The 25,109-nt window shown below is 38.7% G+C and overlaps 1 protein-coding gene across 1 annotated transcript in view; it reads left to right on the forward strand.

Annotated features, from left to right (window-relative positions):
• Nucleotides 1-3,797: 3,797 nt before the first annotated feature.
• SCARA5 (scavenger receptor class A member 5) overlaps nt 3,798-25,109 on the forward strand; it is a 116,574-nt gene continuing 95,262 nt past the window's right edge. Inside the window, exons 1-2 of the mRNA XM_026715948.2 lie at nt 3,798-4,238; nt 11,137-11,249. Coding sequence (XP_026571733.1) covers nt 11,138-11,249 — 112 coding nt within the window. The 5' untranslated portion in view covers nt 3,798-4,238; nt 11,137. The remainder of the gene's footprint in view (nt 4,239-11,136; nt 11,250-25,109) is intronic.

Below are 25,109 nucleotides of genomic sequence, written 5' to 3' on the forward strand. Positions count from 1 at the left end.
TCACTTTCTGAAATGTCAGGAAGTTGGTTCAAGGTAGAGCTCAACTAAGAAAGGAAATAAGATGTTAGAGATCTAGATTCAATTCCTAGATTCATGCATCACCATCTTCTTTTAATGGCCCCATAATCCCTTGCGGGGTGGAGTCTGGGCAACTGAATGGAGCTGAGTATTTACTGCCCGGATGCCCTTCCTATTGCCAATACGGAGTTATATTCAGCACATATATTCTCAACGTCCCCAGAGAGAAAAATATCTGCCTCTACCTAGGATGGAACTCACAACCTCCTGATTGTGAGGCTCCACCTCTAGGCCAATCCATTCCTAGATTCATGCATCCCACAGTTTATTTAAGCATTTAGAAGAAAAAAACCTCATTTGGCTAGGTTTAGTCTAAATCAAGGAATCTAGGAATTGATTGGCTGCCCTATCAATCTCAGGTGATATGATCTATCAAACATACATCATGCTCCGACTCCTGATAGAGACTGAAAAGATAGGGAATATTTCCTAAAGTAGGAGAAAAGTAAGTTGGGAATGTGGATTTTTAAAATAGCATATTTGTTATAAATCCTTTTTTTTAAATAAAGACCTATGAATGAATGATCTGGTGATGTGAAATGTTTCATGGTATAGCAAGTAGAACTACCATTTCTGATATTTCCATAGACAACTAAATACAGACTTCACCATGTTGCTTTGTCCTTCTTTCAAAGGTTTGTGGTGCTGCTACACTTCGGATTGCAGAAGAGCAAAGCGAGAAGATGACTTCTGTTTTCTTTGACAACCTTTCTTTGTCCACATAGCCAGACAGCTGGACTTCAAAGAGAAACTGCAGAGGGAAGAGCCAGCTCACTTCAGAAATTGTAGAGGGAAAATGTGGGAGGACAGCAATGAGGATACATACGGTTTTCTTGCCAATGAAAGTACACCCCAAAGACCAGGAAGGAAACAGACTGTCTTGGGATGCTGGACAGGGTTACAAATATATTTCTGTAACTCTGACTATTGAAATAAATAAGTTCAGTTGATCATGCATAACGGCTTAAGATGAATGCACAAAATGAATTCTAATATGAATTTTTTTTTACAGGAAAAGCCCCCTTTCACATACAAATACCTTTACTGTTGTTTCTCAAGGAAAAGTGATATTGTTTCCTACATTGGAGCCATCCCAAAGTCTTAGAGGACCATTCCTGTTTAACATAAATGCATCATCAAAATTGGCAAAAATGTACCCGAAACCTTCTCCCAAATGTTGGAAGTGTAATGAAGAAATTGGAACATATTATCACCTGTGGTAGAACTGTAAGAAAGCCCAAATATATTGGCAGAAAATCCAGAAATGGATAGAAGAAATGTGCAAAATTAAAATAGAATTTAAACCCCCAATTTTTCTATTGGGAATGAATGTGGGAGAATATAATAAAGATGTAATATACTTAATAATTCACATCACCCCAGCTGCAAGGTTAGCTTATGCCCAAAGATGGAAAGGCAATAAAGTGCCAGGTGAGATGGAAGTAATTAGGAAAATTTGGATGTGCGCAGAAATGGATAAATTAAGTCAATAATTAAAAAATAAGACTGAATCTGATTACTATAAAATTTGGGAGAAGTTTTACCACTGGTTGAAAAAAGGAAGGAACAAGAATATCAAAGATGACTAAAGCTTATGTATATATGTAAATTTGTATTATTGTCTATATTTATTACTTAATGATGTAAGACAAGTAGGTGTGTCAGGATGTATGCACCATTTTCATTGTTTTTAAATGTCTTTCCTTTTTGTTTGTGTAATAAGAAGTTTAAAAAAAACATAAATGCAAGATATGAGTTCATAGAGGATTGGTTCAAGGTATACGTAGCTCAAAATAAAACCAAAGCCACAACTTCAGAATTCAAACAGCAACACCACCACCAACTCTTCTACTTTTGACCACTGCTGCTATATGTAACGGACTAATGTGAGAATAATCTTGAGGAACATGAGGAAGAGCTTCAAGGCAATGGGCAGATAAATGCATAACATGAAAGCAAGAATGGAATTTGAGAAAGCATCTGACTGGACCGTGCTTAGTTCTCTCTAGGTTAAAAATGCAGGAGAGGGAGTACATTCAGAGTTGCAAACTTCTGTTGCTTTAATAATAAAAAATACATGTTTGAAAATAGTGACACCTCACTGCCGAATCTGGCATTCACCAGCTTCAATTAACCTACACAGACAAGTCCTCCCCAAAAGCAGGGAATTCAAATTACACAGAAAAGGCTCATTTGAAAGGAAGTAGAAGACATTGTATTGAAGTCCTAATCCTTAGTAGGAATGACTATAGCAAAAACTGGCAGGTTCACTTAATGACAATAGTTTCTGCTTGCGCAGAATGGAAATGAAAATTATAAAAGAATATGTGAGCAGACAGGTATAGTTGTGAAAAGCAAAGTAAACAACTCCGAAAGTTTTTTAAAATTTGTTTGAACATTGTGCAAACCATAGCACATATTTTCTACCAGGATTCCTGGTTTTCTATCAGCTAGTTATACTTGCATAATGATAAATAAACATAATGAAAGCATGTGAAGAAATTAGGTGTAATTCATTGCAACTCTTCCCCCCTAAAAAAAACTCCTGTATGAGAGTTGACTCTTCTGAGGAAGAGCTAAAAATATTACAAAAGAAGAAGAACCACAGAATTAGGTTTGCTGTCACAGATGTCCTTGCTGTATGCAATATCTGTGATCTGAAAATTCAGTTCAAGGCCATTCTCAACTGGAAACTTCAGCAGGTTCTGAAATCTGATTTGGTGATTAAAGATCCCTATTCGTTAAATTAAATAAAAAACAGCTCTGGTTTCCCAGTACCGCCCAACAGGGAGTACTACAGAACTCAACCATAATCTGAGATGAGATAAACACAGCTGGGGTCCACCCTATCTGTCTATGCCAGATTTTCCCATATCATGGCACTCTCTAGATCAATGCTTCTCAACCTTGGCAACTTGAAGATGTGTAGACTTCAACTCTGAGAAGACTGATGGCCATGCTGCCTTGGCATTTTAGAATTACATCTCTATATATGGATAATTCAAAATATATGAAAAACAGCAGGTTGTTGAATCTGTACTAGGGACAAATAAAGTAAAATAAAGTGCATGATTCACTGGAAAATTTTCCAGTGCAAGTATTGTCTTTCAAAACTCTGTGTGTCTGCATAAAAAGATTCTAGTGATTTTGGTCTATGATAAACATCAGGGCTGCTTTATACTGATCAGTACCAGGGTGATTTGATCTGACAAGCTTTGCATATTGTGCAAATCCAATTCTTGGTGGTTTATAGTTCATTTGAGCCTGCTCATGGGTTTGTGCATTAACTATGCCAACACACTTTGAGATCATTGGCACAGGATATAGGCTTTGTATTATTTCGTCTACATTTGTGCATTCTATAAAGCCAACGGTCTTCACTTTGATTTTACCTTGTGGGAAGCAAATACATGTTCTGATTATTTTCTGTCACTTAGCTAAATTCTGTATAAAAGATTGATAGCATTTTTCATTCCTTCCTCTGTCCTTTTGTTTTAATCTGCAAAATCCCTTACAAAGAGACTGTGTGTTCTGTTTCTAGGTTTTGTTGGCACTGGCTGCATTCTTTGATAAGCCAATGGCTCCCTGGGAGCTTTCGGATTGCAAATACGGATCTGTAGTTAACTTTTGAAAATAAAAAGCAATTCTAGCTGTCTTTCTTAGTTTGGCCACCAGAGAGTGCATATTTCCACAGGAGTTGCAGCTACAGACATTCCACCTTTCCAAAAACTTTTTAAAACTCCAAACAACTGGAACTTTTTGCAAAGCACAACAATACTTCAGCCTTTGGACCTGCATCTGGTTCAGCAGTGCATATTTTTGCTCCGCTTCCCATTCTTGTTGCCTCTCCATGTGTGGTGAGTGTCCTAGTCACCAGCTTTACTGGAGATGCTGAGTGCTGGATTTTGAGAAAGCATCTGAAGTCCTTTGTCACAAAGGGTGGGGAGGTCTGCAGACAACTCAACAGCACCTCCCCTTCACCTCCAATTGACTATGGAAGGGGCTGCTATATATGCCTAGCCGGCTTTTCCCCTTTCTTCTGGGTTGGAAGAACCTGACAAGAGAAACACTGTGTTTTTACTTCTTCACCATGTCATGTGGCAGGAACTAAGAGGAATCGAGGAGTCAAGTGCCTAAGCTGCCAAGCAATCCTCCTTCAGGTGAGTAGCATATCTTACATCTTGTTATGGAAAGGACTGGAGTGGTAGTGAGATTGTGGTTTGGTTGGGGAGGCAGAAGGGTGTTTCATTAGGATCTTTCCCCTCTTGTGCATAATCATGCTGCAAAGAAGTTCTGGGCCTGGTAATATCATTTTTGTTTTGCCTTGTCTTCATGAGGTAGACCTTGACCTTGACCTCATTCCAATTGCTGAATAAGATGCACTTAAGCCATCCTTATCCTTTTATCCTGATGCCAATTCCCAACCCCCCCCCCCCCCAAATGATACAAGTTTTGCTAGGCTTTTTTCATCATTTCCAAATCAGATGATTTGCAGTGAAAGTAGGATACAAAGTAGGATACAAGTGAAAGTAGGATACAAGTAGGCAGTGAAAGTAGGATACAAGTGCCAATGTATTTTTCTGTCAGTTGAAGAACCAAGATGTGCCTTTCAGATCAGCTGTGGAGAAAAGCCCTTAGTCACTTATTTCCAGCATAGCTCTGGGTTGCCTTTCCCATCCCTTAGCTATTCTTCCCTATCTGTGAAGTGGGAATAATGTTGCCTAACTTCATATGTACAGGGCTGAAGTGGAAAGAAAAAGGGCATTTTGCATTATTCCGTGTCCCCTCTATGGAGGTACGCTGTCTAACCCTATCCTTAACTATGCCCTCCCCTTCCAATCTTCCAGTGGGACACATGAACAGAGCTTAACTTCATTCTTGGAGAATTAAAAAAAAAGAAGAAGAAAAAATCTGCCTCTTGAAATGACTTTTTTTTTCTCATTGCAAAACAAAACATGGAATTTAAATATAGCCCAATATAAATCATGTAAATATTACCATTTAGCTACAGCATCAATCCATCTGTAGAAAATCTCCCATGGGGCAGCAAAAGAGCTTCAAGGAAGATTAAATGACAGTGTCTGATTGCGATGGAGATGCTGACAACTGGAACTGGAGACCAGCGGAGAGGGAAGAAATTAGACATCAAAGGGACTGCAGGTCTAAGAACATACTTGGATGGATATGGTGTTTTAAGTATTAATATTACTTTTTAAAGAAAAATTTTAAACTCCATCCAGCAATTTGTTATAGAATCCGGATTCCATAGTGACAAGAAGCTCAGAAGGGTATGACTAAGTTCACAACAATTGTGATATTTTTAGAATGTAAATATTAAATAATTAGACTTTTAATAATTTATGTTGATTTGGGATTATTTTTGACATCCACCTATGATATTTGATATCACACCTTCTGGTATGGACTAAAATGGAAAGACGTCATTCTGGATCAAATCAGCGAGAAAAGTCTTTACTTATGTTAAGATATGGTTTATTTTATTCATAGTTTGTTAAATACACCCTAATGGCCTAATGTTATTTATTTGATTTGATTTATAAAGCTGCTGATCTCACCCAAGTGACTTTAGGCAGCTAACAGTACTGCGCAATAAATAAAATAAATTCATAAAATACACAATATAAAAATAGAAAATAAAAATAAAACACACAGCAGTTGGTTATACAGTAATCTAGCCTATCATCCACATAGCCAGGAGATGGGCTTTAAACCAATCTCAGGGCTCCAGGTTTGATATTAATCCAAGTTTTCAAAACCTTATGAAAGCCAACAAGGAGAGGGCAAATCAAATTCTCAGGGGGATGATGTTTCAAAGGATGGGTGATCCTACCCTCAAAACTAAGGAAGAACAGAATAGAATAACAGAGTTGGAAGGAACCTTCGAGGTCTGCTAGTCCAACCCCCTGCTGAGTCAGGAAACCCTACACCACTTCAGATAAATGGTTGTCCAACCTCTTCTTAAAAACTTCCAGTGTTAGAGCATCCACAACTTCTAGAGGCAAGTTGTTCCACTGATTAATTGTTCTAACTGTAAGGAAATTTCTTCTTAGTTCTAAGTTGCTTCTCTCCTTGATTAGTTTCCACCCATTGCTTCTTGTCCTGCCCTCAGGTGCTTTGGAGAATAGCTTGACTCCCTTAGTCAAGCTATTGGTGGCATATAAAGCCTTGACTGATATTTAGTATAAGTCACCAAATCCTATTTAAAAAGGCAACTCTTCGCCCTGCATGTCTATGGAGATTTTCAGTCATCCAGTCTCATCTAAGAAGCAAAACGTCTTTGAGGAAAAATGAAGTCCAATTGCCTTTTGAAAAACTACCTTTGGGACTTTGCACTACATGCAATTTCAAGATCATGGTAGAGCACATAACAGGCATGAGGTGGCATTAAAGCACCTTCAACTTCTTCAGGGAACATGGCAGGGCTTCCATTAGCAGACAAGTGGCATGGACGTATAGTCGGCGCCTGCATAAAACGCCTGAAGTAATCTGGATAAGCACATTAAACATCAAGCAGGCAAAGCATAATACGCGCTTCGGAAATCTTCCATGTGATTTGAAATTTGGTGTGGTTTTTGCAATGCCTGCCCTCTTCCCCTTGATCAAAGTGACAGGCTTCCCTCCTGCTCCCCCCCCCCAATTGTTTTTCTCTGGGTGCATTTGCACAGCACAATTCATTTGAATCACTGTTCTGGATTTACATAGTATATTGAGCCACCAATTAAATTAAAATAAATTAAGCAAAGAGGCTCACAATTACCAGCCAGGGCTAGGCATGGGTTTTCCATAATTGGGGTAGCAAAGGAAAATAATCTGAGTCTCCTGCCCCCACCCCCTTTTTTTAGCAAGAAGTCAGGTGACAGTGCACTGAACAGAAGCAGTAAGGGTAAGTTATCATCATCAAGCTGCCAGATTGTCAGATTTGAACGTGGGCTGAAATTAAAAGAAGGCTAGGACTAAAGGAAAGTAGCAAAGTGGCTGTGGAATAAGCCAAGAGGAAAGGTGCAAGAGTCAAGATTTGGCAGCCCTTTATAAAAGGTTGCCAAAAGGTTGTCAGGGCCAGCTGACAACCTGATCAATGTTAACTCCTTGTGCCAAATGCCATACGTCAAAATGTTAAAATTCCAAACTGAAGAGTTTTGTTATTGGGTGAGACTAAAAAGTCTATCTGACCCTGCATTTTCTTTTTCCAACAATAACAGGGGAAATAAAAAAAGAACTCTCAGAACCTGGGCACGGCCAACATTTAACATTTGTGGGATTCATCTTTTGCACTTGGTTAAGTGAGATCAATCTTGTTCATGGGGTCCACCTTGAAAGTGTTGGGCAGGGGAACGGAGAGCTCACATGGGCACGACAAAGAGAAAAAAGAGAGCAAGACTCTGGCATAGCTATAGGAAGCATCAGGATTTTGTCCATTTCCTCTAGATTTGGAAGTTCTTATTTTTATTAAAACTTTCAGGCTTTATCACAATTTTCATGGATCCCTCTCCATAGAATTTAGGCCATCCGTTTTCATCTATGATAGATGGGTTGAGGGCAGTGTGATAGATCAGCGGTTAAGACACTGGACTTGTTGGCTGGAAAGCTGACAACCAGGTGGAAGACCTGAATTCAAAAGCAGTTCAAAAGCATGTAAATGCGAGTAGATAAATGAATACACTTCTGTGGGAAAATAACAGCCCCCAACCCCCTTAAAATTATGGTATATGGCTGACCTTTCATAACTCTGACTCTAGTCTTGCAGAAGGAGTTCCTCCCTCTTTTCTCATCCTCAGTGTTTAGGAGAAGATGACCTTTCTGAGCTGATTTCAGACTTATCCAGCTGGTTTGATCCAAGGTTTGGCAGTGCTCAACTTCTCCCGCTCTCAAAAAAATTTCATCAGTGGTGGAGCTCAGCTTAGCTGAGTTAACCACCTAATGAGCCAGTATGCATCGATAAAGCCCTTTAGAGAAGGCTATTAGGGACTGACTACGTCAAGATTTCATTTGTGCTGTTTTTTTTAACCCATGGCACATAGTGTGCTCTCCCAATTTAGCAAAACAGAACACACAAATAATTTTGATACAATTGTTTATAAACAAACTGCAAAGCAAGGTTGCTTTTTTTGTTTTGGTAGTAAATTGAATTTGAGTTTGATCAGCAGGAGGCTTCTTAGGGATTTCTCCAAACTTGTACCTTCCAGATATGTTAGAATTCAAATCTCATGATTCTCAGCCGGCATAGTAATAATGGGGGAATAATGGAACGTCCACTGATAGAGATAAAGTCAGGGAGGTTTATGTGAAATTTTGAAAAATGAGCGGAGTTAAATATTGATTTGAACAGACCTATCAATTTGGAGGTCTTGCAGCAATGCCTCCTATAATATGATGGTGGGATCAATGTGAAATGACAATGTGATTGTATTACAACTAACTTTAAAAAATGAAAGACCATTAATCAAAGAAAGAGATGGAGGAAGGGGGGTGATAAAGATGAAGATATTAATTACATTTTTTTCTCTAGTCAAGGGCATGGAGGAAAGGAAAGTCTGCGCATTTAATAGACTTACGCTGGAGTTGGGTCAGGAAAGGAGACACAACTGTGTTTTATTCTGTAGGAAATCTCGCATGGTTGTGGGAACTGGTGGAAACAGGAGTCTTTCATTTTATACTGAGCTTTTATATGTGTATAAATAAATTATTCATTGAAAGACTCGTGAATCTTGAGTTACTTCTTAAGAGAACAGAACTGTAGGACATGACTTGGTTGATGCCAAGGGATCTAATTCCAGATCTAAGATCGAAGTCCAGCCCACCTTCAGTTCCATTGACTCTTATCTACTGCCTGGATTTCCTGATTTCCTTGGCTCTTAACATAAACTCTAAGAAGCACCAGACCTTTTGAAATGTTTACTGTTGAAAGTAAGGTGTATTTCTATCACACACAGGTTTTTAGTGGGTGCATAGATAAACATAAGCAGGATAGGATGGAGTGGGAAAGTACAGATAATCTGAAGTGGTAGGGTGTTTTGCATGTAAAGAGGCCCAGAGTTTTCCTACTCTATCAGTTTTGTTTTGAAAACAAGGCTGGGTGTTTCAAACCTGCATATCCAGCAAGCATTTTAGATGAACACCTATTCAACTGCTGATGCTTCTATTCTTGTTTTTGCCTTCCTATGTTGGCCTTCATCCAGTGGTGGGATTCAAATAATTTAACAACCGGTTCGCCCTGGGTCAGGTTAGCTGTCGTGGGAGACGTGGCCCAACCCTGTCCTCCAGCTCCACTGCACATGTGGGATGAGCCTCCTGCAATGGCCAACCTGACCCTGGGCAAACCGGTTGTTAAATTACTGCCCCCGCTATCAAAGTCGATCCTGGGTGCTGCACTGCAATGGAGAAACGGGCAACAGAACGGCTGGCGTGAAGGAAGGAGGATGAGCAGGGCGAAGAAAGAGGGAAAGTGGCTTCCTCCTTCCCTCACACTGGCCGCTCCATTGCCCATTTCTGCATTGCAGTGCATTGCCCGGGATCCACTTTGATAGTGGGGTGAGGGGGTAATTTAACAACGGGTTCATTGAACCGGTTTAAACCGGCTGGATACCACCACTGCCTTTATCTCTTTCTCTTTTCCCTAGTTTTTCACTCTGTATATGTTGTAGAATGCAGAGATCTTGTCTATTCTGTCATGTACAGATACTCCTTGACTTATGATCACAATTGAGCCCAAAATTTATGTTGTTAAATGAGACAGTTAAGTGAAAGTTGCTCCATTTAATGACCTTTCTTGCCACACTTGTTAAATGCATCGCTACTGTTATTAAGTTAGTAACATGGGTGTTAAGTAAATTTGGCTTCCTCATTGACATTGCTTGTCAGAAGTTCACAAAAGGTGATCACAGGATCCTAGGACACTGCAACCGTCATAAATATGAGTCAATTGCCAAGCATCTGAATTCTGATTACATGACCATAAGGATGCTGTAATGGTCATAAATGCTAAAAACGGTCATAAGTCACTTTTTCAGTACCTTTGTAACTTTGAATGGTCACTAAATGAACTGTTGTACATTGAGGATTAGCTGTACTTCTATGTGGTTTGATATGTATTAGTAGTTATACATTAGTCAGTCAGTCATGCAGTAGTATACTAGCTGTGCCAAATGTCACTGATTATGGATCTTCTTTGGGATGCCAACAAGTTATGTTCCAGAGCAGCTGCAAATATTCTCTGATTTTCTGATCCCAAGTGGGGGATCCAGATCTAATCCAGCAGTCTCCACAGAAGTAAATGTTCATTAAATTGAAAGCTGCAAGACACATAAGCACAGGAATAGTCCAGCTGCATCAGATGAAAACTCATCTTAGTCCAATATGTTGATTCTCATTGTGGTCAGATACTTCTGGGGTACTTTCAAGCAGTGGATGGATACATACAGAAGTGGTATTTTGAAGAATGCTACCCCTTCTACCCAAGGGTTACACAGAGTCTTTAAAACAGCCCTTCTCCAAGGAACTCATACAATTCCCTTTTAGGCCACCTATGTTTGTGGCCATCACTCTTATCCCATCATATCTTTTGACAGCAAATCCCTTGAGTTAATTATTTGCTATATCTGCTCTAAATCTCTTTTCAGTTACCTTCACTTGATGCCACTTAAAGTTTTGAGAGTAGAAATAATTCTTCCTGTCTACTTATCATGCCTTATATAAGTTTATACATCTCAATCATATACTCCTGCCCTTTAGACTTTTTTTTCCTAAATAAGAGTTCTAATTTTCTAGCCTGTTCTTGTATAAAAAGGATTAGAACACTTTCAGACTGGATTCACATTGTTTTGGTTGCCCTCTTTATGCTTCTTATGTCTATTAATTCCTGCCACTGCCCCCAGCATTAAGCTAGCAAATTGGAGTGGATGTTGGAGCCTCAATTGATAACGCTTTGATATTCTTCAGTAACATCTCAGAATGTTCAGTGCATGCATGCAAAACATATAACCTAAAGATCAACCGATCTTCACCAGTTTCTCAATGAATTCTTCTATGTTCCTTGCATAGGATGGAGAATAAAGCCATGTATCTGCACACTTTGGGTGAAAGAGAGAATGGATCCATCCTTGAAGAGCCATTTGATGGAAAGAACCTCTCAAAGCTGAACCTCTGTGATGACGGTAAGTCCCAGGAAGCAGTTCTGAGATTCAAAGAGCATTACATCAAGAATCAAGGGAACATGATGATGTGTTGACCAGGAGTGCTAATTTATGCAAATTCTCACATGGACATGCTTGAATTGCACCACTTGAACCAATTCCTGATTAAAGATTAAGAATAGCAATAGAGCAATAGCACTTAAGAGTTATATAATGCTTCACAGAGCTTTCCAGCACTGTCTTAGCAGTTTACACAGAGTCAGCATCCTGCCCCCAGCAATCCTGGTCCTCATTTTATCGACCCCAGAAGGATGGAAGGCTGAGTTAACCTTGAGCCTGGTGAGATTCGGACTGCCAAATTGCAGGCAGACCCACTTTGTTAAATTTCCAGTACTGTTCTCAGCTCAGAAAAATATTGTTCAGCATGCAATGTGTATTTGGGGAGATAAATCGCATTTTAAAATGCATTCTGGGGCAGATTGGAAATTCAGGACAGAAAAGTGGCTTCATGAACTGAACATACATGTTGTGGTATAATTCAAAACCAGGCTGAGCAATGTGTGAAACAAGTTCAGATACATCAGAGCTACGTCCCCAAAAGTAACTTGGTAGAGGACTATTTTGGAGTAGCAGTGAAAGTGGTAGATGAATGTACTATGAGATCTTGTAATCTGAGCATTAAACCTAGACCAGACTTCCCACATAACTGCTGAGGCAGATGGCATGTGGTCCAGCATAAGTGGAAGATGCTAGGTCACTGTGACTCAGACACTAGTTTGTGTAGTTCAATATTTTCTTCTTCCATACCAAGTCTGAATTTTTGATTCACTAACATTAATTATTTTGGCACTGGATCAAGGTATTTAAATTTGGCCAAGCATTTTCATAATTGTATTGTTTCGGTTAGTTTGCAGTTTTCATTGCTTGCAGTCTCTTGTTTCTATATTTGTTTCTTGTTTTATAGTACGATATGTATGAATTTGGATACCAGGATATATTATTCCTAAATGTCAGTAAATAAACATTAAGAAATTCCAGGGACTGAACTTAGCATGCAAATCTAATGAATTTAATACTGGAGTACAACCCTTCCTTACACCATGGGTATACATACTCACCTGTGTACAATAAGGTTTAAATGGCCATTGTGTGAATTTGCCTTTGACACAGTACGCCACCGTATAATGAACCCTTTTCAAAAAACTTCTTGTTAAGCAGCACGGCTTTGCATTCTTGTATCAGGGACCAGCACATTTTTGGCTTAGATCCATCACTGGAAGCTTTCAAGAAGAGACTGGACAGCCATTTGTCTGAAATGGTATAGGGTCTCCTACTTGAGCTAGGAGTTGGACTAGATGGCCTCTGAGGTCCCTTCCAATTCTCTTATTCTATGTTTTTCTATGTTTTCATAGATGGCACCTTATTCAGGATAACAAATATCCCAAAAGAATTTCACTGTGAAATAAATGTGAAATAAAAGGAAAACATTCATTAACACAATGGAAAAACAAGCACACATTGCCAAAACAGTAATACATTTCTGAAACAGTGCTGAAAAAAATATCCGGACTAGTGGGACATTATTGTCTCAGAAACATTGACAATAAAAGACAGAGAAAATGAGTACAAATACACGTCAGAAATTATAATATAAAATGCCTGGTAGCCTTACACAATAGACCATATTGAGAAACTGCGTAAAGATAAAACTCTTTGTCTAGACTCTAGAGTGGTTACAGAAACAAAAACCTGGAACTTTCAATTCCTGTGAATTAGGATCATGCCCAATCTAAACCGGTCATTAAGTGACAAGACATTTTCAAAAAATTCCAAATTGGTATGGATTTAAGCTATGTTTATCTGTTGCCTTGGTAGTGGATCTTCCCTCCCACCTCTCTCAATACAAAGGTTATCCTTTCTATTCTCTACAACAATCTACAACTTTTTCAGACCTCTGAAAAAAAGCTAACCTTTTATGAAACCATTTAATGCTGCTGGCAGATTAGGAATATGCATTGAGTTTTGACCTTCCATTTTAATCATTCCTAAGCCATCTCTTTTTCAAGAAACTGAGAACAAACTGAAGTCAAGCAAGGTGCAGCCAAATTTTCAGTCACTGAAGCTTTCATCCACTCTTATAACCAACTTTAATATATTCAGGTCACTTGCTTGGTCTAAACCATAATGGATTTAGACAAATCACAATTTAGCCCCATGTGAGAATCTGGTTACTAAATTAGATGACTTGGAATAGGTTGCTCAAAGATCATGGGCTATTTCCTAAAATAAGTGAAACTAATTTCCAAGTGCAGAGAATTTTGAATTTCATTATTCCTCAAGAATATGAACAATACATGAAGTAGGGAACAATTTTGACCTTCAAAGGGTGTCACTTCTCAGCAATGAAGTATGAGGAAAATTGTGTGGAGTATCCCAACTGTAGATCTTGCATTCGGTAGCTCTGACCTAAACCATCTGGACTTCTTTAGCGTAAGACCAAGACAATTAAGCTACTTTTATGACTATAAGAGTGATGTATTGTCTGTTGGCACATTTTAGTGTGGACTCTGGAAGGTACCACTTTGACACGAGCAATTTACCACAGCCGAAATTTACCACACATGTTAAGGTTTGTCTTGCTAATAATACTGTACTTGTTAAAAACAATTTTTGTAATTGTGGTTTTTCTGAAAAATAAAATCCAGAAACTTGACATTTTCTTTTTATCTTGATTAGAACTGTTCCAAACTTTTAATTGAGGACATTTTGAGATAGACAAGTGGTTTAAATATTTTTGTGGTAATACTGAAATTTACATGATTCACTTTTTTTCTACGCTTTCTAACAAGTGCAACTTTCTTCGCTGCTGTTTAAATGCTTTTTTAAAAATGAGGATTTTTGCTGTGATCCTAGCCAATTAGGGTTCCTACAGTCTATGCAGCACATCCCTTTGCTATGTAGTCTACCAGATTTGGCTATGTAGTAATTTTAATTATAAGGAAAGCCAGGGCTTTGGCAGTGTAAATTAGGAGAAAATAGGCTGCTGTAAGAACAAATAGCCTGGCATTCAGTAATAGACAATCTTTTTCCTTATTGTGTTTTTATTGGAACATATTAAATAATTAAAAATGATAGTTATCAGAGTGAAGTTCAAAGTCCTACATGATTCAATTCCTAGTCCAGTATGCTGATCTGATGATTTAAGAAGACACTGGACAACTGTTTGTCTGAAATGGTATAAGGTTTCCTGACTGAAGAGGGGGTTGGACTAGAAGATCTCCAAGATCCCATCCAACTCTATTATTCTGTTCTGTTCTGGTAAGTGATTTTCAGCAAGATGCAAAGATATGAACCACATTGACTGATGTGCATTTGGTTTTTCTGGTTATTTTAAACTGAACTCGATAGCTTTCATTTTATGTGTAGATTATGTTGGTATCATTGTTGCTATCTAAGTACCATTTGGTGAAACAACATGCTATAATATTTTAAAAAAACCCACAAAATTTGTCTGACTTTTTGTATTATTTTTGTTGCATACTACACACTATGCTCAGGTATGTCCATAAACCGTTATCTTCTCCCTAGATCAGAAAAAATCCAGACAGGTTGCCAAGTTGCTTCTGATCCTGTTAGTAACTATGAAAGGTTTTGCCATATGCTTTGATGGTTTGTTGGATTTACCTAACAAAAAAATAAGAAGTCCAATTCCTCTTTATTTTCCACTGGAAAATTGAACTGAGGTTAGGTGTGCTGTAATTGTTCTCTCGGTCTTCGTTTCTCCACTGGGCCTCTGTGGGAGGGTGAGAAAGGGATAAGTTTTTTTTTCTCTTTTAAAAAGAAGTCATATATGCCATTAAATTGGGGGTGGTTGAATAGCATCACTATACCATCTGGTTATACATCCAGATTTGGATTTGAAAGGATACTGGGCAAATGAGAGATTTCTTCTTCCCAGAGATCATATATCTATGTTGAAATTTATATAAGAGATTACCTAAGGTCTGCTTCTGTTCTAGAATGGGAACAATAGGTTCCAATTTCATGCTCTCTAAGGGCCTGGTATAAGTATTAATATCAGAAAAACAGATTGTAATTTTCCTCATTATGAAATGTTAGCTCCATCTGTTTGGCCAGTGACAAGACGAAGGCCACAAGTTGACAATAAAACTATGCCAGTAATTAAAGGCATATTGAATCAGAGAAGGGAGAGGCAAGGATGTTACATCATAGCTTAATCACTTCTTTAAAAATCCTTGGTTTTTTTTCTCCAGAGACACAATTTGGATATTGAAAAGAATTATCTTAGTGATTTATTTTAATATTTTGAAATAAACTATGTGTAATATGTTTCTAATTTACTGGGATATGCAACTATGTGAAAATATAACTTGGTTCAGGGTAGTAGGTCAGCTTGAAGCTGTGATTTACCATTAGTTTATGAGATGTAATTATGGCTTAGCATGAAGAAAGGGGCAACTTGGGGACATTAAAAAAGTCAGGATAGTGGCTGAAACTGCACAGTTGAAGCACTTTGTCTTTTTAAACACGTGTACCATCCAAAAAGGAATAGAGCTTTGATAATCAAACAAATGGCAACTTCAAATCTCAACAAATAAATGTTCTGTCTTACATATTGGCAAAAAAAATATATATCAGAAAATAAAATACAAGCTGAATAGTCAAGACCTTGTTGATGATCCAAACTTTGTCAAGGACCTTGGAGTTCTCATCTCTAATGATCTAAGTGCTAGAGCCAAAAAGGCATTAAGAGTTGTTAACCTAATCCTGCATAGCTTTTTCTCCGGTAATATCACTCTACTAACTAGAGCATACAAAACATTTGCTAGACCAATACTTGAATACAGCTCATCAGTCTGGAACCCGCATTACATATCTGATATTAATACAATTGAGAAAGTCCAGAAATATTTTACGAGAAGAGTCGTCCACTCCTCTACTTGTAGCAGAATACCTTATGCCACCAGACTTGAAATTTTAGACATAGGCAACCTAGAACTATGCTGCCTTTGGTTTGATCTAAATATAGTACATAAAATTATATATTGCAGTGTCCTACCTGTCAATGAATACTTCAGCTTCAACCAAAAGAATGCAAGAGCACACAATAGATACAAATTCAAGTTAAACCACACCAAACTTGATTGCAGGAAATACGACTTCAGCAACAGAGTGGTCAGTGTCTGGAACAAACCTGACTCTGTGTTTTTTCCCCAAACCCCCAAAACTTTAGCCTTAGACTGTCTACTATTGACCTCAACCCTTTCCTAAGAGGTCTGTAGGGTTGTACATAAGCGCACCAACGTGCCTACCATCCCTGTCCTATTGTTTCTTTTTTTTCTTATTCATATCCATTTCATGTATTCCTAACTGTGTTTATACTTATACCTGTTATCTAATAATCGCTTGACAAAAATAAATAAATAAAAATAAATAAATAAATAAAATGATGTGGGCACTGTCACCATTTTTGCTTTTTGATCCCCACTGCAGCCATCATGATGAAGAAGAATGGGGCACATACTTTATTTGCAGTTACCTAACTTATTGTGGCTTTGGGGAAAGGGTTGTCCTTCCCAAACAGCTACCAAACCACAGATACACATCGTAAGGTAGGGCCAATGGCCAAACAAGCCATGCAGACTTTGCTCATTTACAAAACTAATTCTGGGTTGCAGAGGTGGTATTCAGCCAGTTCTGACTGGAAATTTTGAATAGTTCGGACAGCCAGTAAATACCATATCTGGTGGGCCCTGCCCCCATCTATTCTCTGCCTCCCGAGTCCCAGCTGATTGGCTGGGTCTTCTTTTGTTGCCCTGCCCAGGAGAATGGAGCTGGAAAGCAGGTTAGTGGAGTGGGGAGGGAATGGAGATTTTGCAGTATATCCTTCCCCTGGAGTGGGGTGGAAATAGGGATTTTACAGTATCCTTCCCCTGCCATGCCCACCAAGCCATGCCCACCAAGCCATGCCCACAGAACTGTAGTAAAAAAATTTGAATGCCACCACTGCTGGGTTGCTTCCAGATTATTAAGCCATTGTTGAAAACCAGCTGTGACTTGGGCCTGTTTCCACTTGCACCTAGTCCTGTCACAAATTTGGACTATGAGCTCTTTGCCAGCCTATAAGTGAAATAGTCCAAAGTTGTTCTTTACTGCATTGCCATTTTTTTTCTTTTTCCAACCCTTTAATCCTTTTATTTGGGGTGGAGTCAAGGCAACTGAATGGAGCTGAGCATTTACTGATTGGAGGCCCTTCCTATGCATGGTACATAGCAGATGTTTTCTCTTTGCACCCATCTGCCACTATTTAGGGTTGAAGTCAATCTTCCAAGTGGGAGGTAAGCATCTTCACTTCTAGGCCACCGCACTGTTCATTGCCATTACCATATTGCTATCTCCATTATTCCAGAGATAGCCAATTTGATGTATTGTAGCGGTTAAGGCACCAGGCTAGAAATTGGGAAATCAACAGTTCTAGTACAAGTAGTATAGAGTTTATATATAAATATTATGTATTTAATAATAATAGTATAAATAAGTATAAAACCAAGCAATCATTTGGCAGATAATTTGTAATTTTATTGATGATGTGAATAAGAATATTTCTAGATGACCAATGTATGCTGTATTGTTACCTAAAATTCTCCACATCTTTGGTAACTTAATTGGTATTTATACTGCTGTGTTGCACTCAGTTCTGTAACAATGCAATGAATAAAAAAAAACAAAATAATGATTCCACAACAGACAACTGAGCATGTTAAAATGCTTTAGCAAATAAAATCCTTTTGACCTGGCACTGAAAAAAGATATTGAATCAACCATACTTCCTTCAGGTGATTTGAGATTTAATTGAAACTTACCGGCAACCAACATAGCGCATGTAGCAAAAGTATGGCATAGGTATATTATGGCATGTATCACTAGTCACTCCGCCACATTTTGGACCATTTTGAGCTTTTGAATGGTCTTCAAGGTTAGCATCTTTGAAATATTGACATAGTCCACACATGAATTGTCCAAGGTATAGGTGACCTCCTAAACGGGCAAAGCTGACACAAGAGATAAATCTGTGCAAAGGCCTTTTTTAACCACAGCTGTCACCTGCTCTTCGGGAAGGAACAGGAATCCAAGAAGTCTTTCAAATTACACACCAACCCTATCTGGGAAAGTATAGTCCTATTCAGAAGTAAAGATGGAGAGTTCTTGTACTATCCATGCACTAACACTCCCAGCTTCTTAGGGTCAAACCTATTCTTCCCCATCCGGCCCCCAACAGACTATAGGCACTGGAACAAGACCTGTTCCTTCCCAAAGCCTAGCTTGAGACTGTGTTTTCTGAGACTGCAACTTTAAGATGCAGGCTGGGGAATTCTGGAAGATGAAGTCCACCCATCTTAAAGTTGCCAAGGTTGAGTAACCTGGCCTAAGAAAGAATTTAGTACAATGGGAATTTGCCTTTCCAAAAGGGATTTTTAGGAATAAAGCAGAAAGAAATATATGATAGGCCTTGTATGCTTAGTACAGAGAGGAATATGGTAGCTGTTTGGTGAGATTTTCCTGAAGGAAGCAACCTCCAGGCCTAACATTTCTCAAATTCTTAAACAGAATAGAATTAAATCTCAAGAATTATGATGAGTGTAGCTGCGGGGAACAAAATTATCTTCACCAAACACTAATACCTAGATTTAAAAGGTGCCACAAAGGCTCAACATGTCATCCTTTCTGTTTAACATCTAGGTGAAACCACTGGTGAAGTCATCCTTAAAGATGGGGTCTTATATCAGTAAGGTTCATCATCAGTTGAGCTGTATCACATCCCTAGTCTGGACATCTTAAAGTTGCAGTCTCAAAAAACACAGTCTCAAGCTAGGCATAGGGATGTCCCCATTACAGCATAATCCCATGTTTTTAGAAACAGGCAGCAGTATCTAGGTCAGAAAGAGATTTCAAAGTTGCCAAATGAGGTGAAAAGTTGCCTTTTGGGAGACTCTCCCATCTATCGTGAGAAATCCAGAGCAGCAGCTGCAATGGTGAATTTATGTAAGGGAAAACCCCCTTCTGGAATGTAGCCAACAAGTCCCAATTAATTTTCAATCTGTTCAAACCAATGCTAAATTCAAATTAGGGCATGGAAGAAAATCCAAATGTCTGTGAAAATCTTCAACAGAGTAAAACCTTTTAACTCGGCTTTCTTCCATCCTAGAAACTTCTATTCCAAAATAATATGTCAATCCAAAGGACAAATGCTATGGTTTCATTTCTAGGGCTTTGTTCTCACATCACTAAAAAAAAAAAAAATCAAATAGACAAATTTGCAGAATTTGGTTAAGGTTGCTCTTAACAATTTTCATTTGTTTTAAAATCTGCTTTTGATTTAGTGTGCCAGCTATCCTTCTTTTCTGACATTCTTCCACTATGCCACCTGAAATGGGTTATGGCTTCAGATTGAGTCAGAAGGACAGAGAAAGCCTGTTTCCCAAAAGAAAACCCATCAGTGTATCGAACAGTATCGATGATCATGAAGCAATTGCATGTTACGTGTCTACTTCAGGGATAGGCATTGCTGAAGATAACATAGGAATTATAATTATATCTGCAATCATATTAGACACAGATTCTTTTTATACCTCTGTTCTCTTCAGCTGGTCAACATGTCATCTCCAAATCTCATCAGGAGCAATCTTTACAGAATAAGAAAGCTAAAACATGTATGTGGGATTCACAACTGCTTGAATGTTTTAAGCACCCCACTTCTTTTTGCTATAAGTTTCCATGTTATCTATCCTTGTTTCATTTTCATTATAAAGTTCTTTACTGATGGCACACACCACTGCAGAACTTTTAAAGTAGTACCAGTAGCTTAGCTATTTATCTTTAGCAAATTCTTGGCTTTTTGCTCAGTGACAAGATCTTGTTGCATTTTCTATATACTTCTCCTTTACATCAATACTGAACCGGTGTCTGTGAATCTCTGCCACATGGTAGCCCTTTTCATTTTGGCATTTTACTGTTTGTATCAGAGGTGGCATTCAGCAGGTTCTGACACTGAATTTCCAGCGGGAATTTTGAGTAGTTTAGAGAACCGGTGGCAGAAATGTTTAGTAGTTCGGAATACCACCTCTGACTGGCCTTGCCCCCATCTATTCTCTGCCTCCCGAGTCCCAGGTGATTGGCAGGGTCTTCTTTGGTTGCCCTGCACAGGAGAACGGAGCTGGAAAGCAAGTTAGTGGGGTGGGGAGGGAATGGGATTTTGCAGTAACCTTCCCCCAAGAGTGGGGAAGGAATGGGGATTTTACATTATCCTTCCCCTCCTTCCCCACCAAGCCACGCCCACAGAACTGGTAGTAAAAATTTTTGAATCCCACCACTGGTTTGTATGCTGTGGAAAGTTTCTTACTATTTGATTTCACTGCCAGCTGCTGTCCTATGGTGTCTCTAGCAGCAGTTTCCACAGAGATAACAATTTCAAATACTTTCCAAAACCTTAATTTTTGTCATGTTTTTGAAAGCTTCAGCATTCCAGAGACAAGCTGATCTCTCAATGCATCACTTAGCCCTTTGCCAAATTCGCAGGGCTGAGATAGCATTTTAAATTAGCTCATATGCTGCAAAAAATCCCCTCCCTCTTTTTTTTTTTTTTTTTCCTTATAAAACTGTGAAATGCTTTCATCTGTACTAAGTATGGTCACAAATGTTCCTGAATTATTGTTTCTAGAACTTCAAAACTGAATTGCAGGGGACTTTATATGGTTAAGCTGCCTTGTTTGCCTCTGTTAATCCTCAACAGGCATCAATTTTCAGCAACTACCGTATTTCCCCATGTATAAGCACCTCCTTTGTATAAGCCACCCCCCCCAATTTTTGGACTGTGAAGTTTTGAAAAAAATATTTTATTAGAGAAACAAGTTATGAAGAAAGAAAATTTACAAAGAAACAAAATTCGACGTCTAGATCTACAACTTCGGTCATGACGCCGAAAGCGGTGCGGGCGACGCTAGCAATCTACGCATCGGAACGAGAGTAGGAACGAAGCATTCAGGCCGATGCCTAGCGTATGCATTTCTATCGCGTACTCGCACTCGTAATCGTATCATCACGTACAATTTTTACAAAAAAGTATAGCATACTGCTGGAAAACCAGTTTATTCCTACTTTATTATTTTATGCATTTTTCACGTATAAAAAGTGTACCTGCTTTGTATATGCCACCCCCCTACTTTTTGGGCTCGAAAATTTTGGAAAAAAGGGGTGGCTTATACATGGGGAAATACGGTATTTAATTGCCTCAAAACATTGTTCAAGTCTCTTGGTACTTACTGTCCAGCCATCCATACCACAATTAAGCATATTCAGATTCTCCTAAAGAACACTGATTGGGGGGAAGTCTGGGAATTGAAGTACACACATCTTAAAGTTGCCATTTGAAAAACACTGCCCTAAGGCTAGCTATCTTCTGTGTTCCTTTTCTCTTTTCTCTGCAATCACTTTAACTTTATTCTTTGTTTTTTTCTTTTGCCTTTTCTTCTTATCCAGAGACAAACTTAGCGCTCATAACTTTTTTCTTAATAATCCCACTTCATTGTCTCTGTTGTGTCTTATCCATTGATCAAACAAAAGTTACTGAAGTCAGGAGCAGTTGCTTCTATTGCTTGCTTTACAGAATATAGCAATAGCACTTAGAATTATATACAGCTTCACGGTACTTAACAGCCCTCCCTATGCAGTTTTACTGAGTTGCCCACAACAATCTGGGTTCTCGTTTTACTGATCTTCTGAGTGAAGCTTAAGCTGGGTAGGGTCGAAGGAATCAAACTCCTGGCAATGTGAGCAGAGTTAGCCTGCAATACTGCATTCTAACCACTGTGCCACCTGGGCTCAAAGAAATATCTTTTAAAGCATTGGCAAGAATTCCAATATGTTGGCCATCCAAAATACCATAATAACAATATAAGATTGCAGGCGTTATATTCACAGATAGGCCTTGACTTATAACCACAACTGGGGCCAGAATTTCCATTGCTGAGCAAGGTGCTTGCCCAATTTCACAAACTTTTTGCCATTTTTGTTAAGCAAAACACTGCAGTTTTTCAGTGGCTCCCCCCCACCCCCTCTTGTCAGAAGCTGGTTGGGAAGGTTACAAATGACAATCCCATAACCCTAGGACATTTCAACCATTCTAAACACATGCATTTTGATCATGTGACCATTGGGGATGCTGAGATGATTGCAGGTCACTTTTTTTCAGTACTGTTGTAGCTTCAAACCATTGCAAAACAAATGGCTTTAGGTAAAAGACTATTGGTCAACAATAATACCAATAACTAATATACTGTTGTATAGGAGCAATTTGGAATGAATTGTTTGGATGGTTAGTTGAATTCACACTGGTCTTTTTTTAAATCAGGGTCAGTGGCCTGTAATGGGGTTTTCTTCTGTGCTATAATGTTGAAAATTGCTTAGAACATTTGCATTAAAAATGTTTTCTTTACCAGATGCATTAACATACTGTTTGTAGATTTGGATTCCTCCGTGAACTGTTACAAATTCAAGCTTTCCTTAAATTTTTCTCTTGTTTATTTTCTTCCCATTTTGAAAGTAAATGTTGCTTCTTTGCAGCATTCTATGGCCAACCTTGGCTCAGGACTTTTGTGTTAGATTCCTGCTATTGGCAATAGGTTTGTAAAAAAATGGTCATGCCAGATACATTTTTTTTTTAAAAAGTATGTTTTGCAAGCATTCTTATTAAATACTACTCTGAGCAATTTTTTCCTTTCTCAACTCTAAAGCCTAGATACTAATATTCTGACCATTCTCCTTGTTGCTGTGTTTATGAGTTGCTGAGAATCACCTGCCAAAGTAATCTCAATGGTTGTTTTTTTTGGTGGAACACAGTTGTACTTCCCCGACAACAAACACAGATCCTAGATGGAAAGCATCTATGGAAATTCCTCATGTCAAAATAGTTACTTACTTCTTATTTTCCCTATTCTATATTAATTCTTTGATTGCAAAATCTATTTCATCAAATAATGTATCTTCACAACAATCCTGAAGCAGAACCAGCAGGATTAAGTAACCTGCATGCATGATGTCTAAAGAGATTCTCAGCCATCCAGGTCACGGTTGTTCCAAAGACGCTTTTTTGAGAGGCAACTGGATTTTCTTTGTTTTTGCTTGAAGATGTTATCTCTAATATATATTTGGGCACAGGAAGAACAAAAAAAAATCTACTTTTCAAATATGTAAGAAAATCAGCCAAGGGGAACAGATTGACATTGTGGCCAAAGGCACAAAGGAAAGCAAACCTGATGGAGCCCAAATGTCCCTGCTTCATTTTAGAATATCTCTATCTAGATTTTCCTATCCAGGTATTCTGTCTGGATACTTTAAAGCAGTGGTTGCCAACCAGTGGGTCGTGGACCACTGGTGGTCTGCGAGAAAATTTTGGGGGTCCGCAGAGAAATGTCACCCCAAAGCACCCCCAAAGCAATTAATCCTGTGCCTGTGAAGGAACACAAGGCTTGCATCGCTTGCATTGTGAACAACATGCAATCGTGAGGGGAGGGAGGAAAGGGTGGAGGGGGGGAACTTGCCTGGCCACTGGGTTGCTTCTTTCTGCTTCATTCTTCTGCTTTTGGCTGCACGCAAGGAAAGAAGCGAAAGTCCTTTTTTCTCTCCCCCAAACTCTGCTAGAAATGAGTCTTTGGGACCCTGCAAGGCATCCTGCTCCAAGCGGCTGCGTCGGCGCGACAAATCTCACAAAGACTCATTTCTGGAGGAGTTTGGGGGAGAGAAAGAAAGATTTCTGCTGCTTCTGCTGTTTTCCTTGCATGAAGCCAAAAGTTTCTCTCTCTTTCTCTCTCTCCCTCTCCCTCCCTCCCTCCCCCTGAGAACAGAGCTGGAGATGGTATCCTGTGATCCCAAATAAAGAATGATAGATCAGTAGGAAAATGAGGTGGGGAATTTTCCTGCAGACTTTTTTTGAGATTTTCCCAGGGTCTCTGGTCCATGGGATTTAAAATTATGAGTTTGGAGGTCCAAAAGGTTGGCGACCCCTGTTTTAAAAAATATCTTAAAGAAGGTTCAGTCTAAAATGACTGGACCACCCCAGAATAAATTATGTTTGCCTTTGTACTTGTGACCAAAACTGGTAAGGAGGCTATGTTTTGCATTGATCTAAATTTGAATCAATTTACACAATGCCAAGAATGGATGACTCATTCATTGTATAACTAGGAGAGATTGGTACATGTCAGCCATGAATCTAATATAGAGCTATTGGCAGATCCCTTTGGAAATAACTTCAAGGAAAAAGAATGCCTTCATTGCCCCACAGGAACTATTCTATTTTATGTGGATGCTATTTGGATTTCATGGGGCTTTGCAATCTTCTGGAGTTTGATGGATTATTTTCCCTAAGGCCAAGGAAAGTTTTGTAAAGCCTACCTCAACCACCCAACTGCAATTGAGCTAGAAGAAACATCTGTTTCACCTCAGAATTCTAGATGACCAGTGTCAAGTCTTTGGCAACTGCTTACAACCCAAAAAGCAAGATTCTCACAGTGTCTCCTTTAACCAGATTAACTGAAAGTGAAAAGAGAATTAGGCTACAGAAATCTTGGTAAATTGGTATGCTTTGTTTGGCATTCATATTATCTTGAAATTTATTCTGCTGGAGCATTTTCTTGCTATCTATCTATCTATCTATCTATCTATCTATCTATCTATCTATCTATCATCTATCATCATCACTATGTAGGTGGCTATGAGTTTTCATGATCTCGCAAACATCCATTCTGTTACTGACCTCTGAGAAGCCAATTGTATCTGGTTTGATCATTAATTTGGAAACGTGCT

Source organism: Pseudonaja textilis, chromosome 1 (genome assembly GCF_049901715.1).
Source record: "Pseudonaja textilis isolate UNSWEBS1 chromosome 1, rPseTex1.2, whole genome shotgun sequence".
NCBI lineage: Eukaryota > Metazoa > Chordata > Lepidosauria > Squamata > Elapidae > Pseudonaja > Pseudonaja textilis.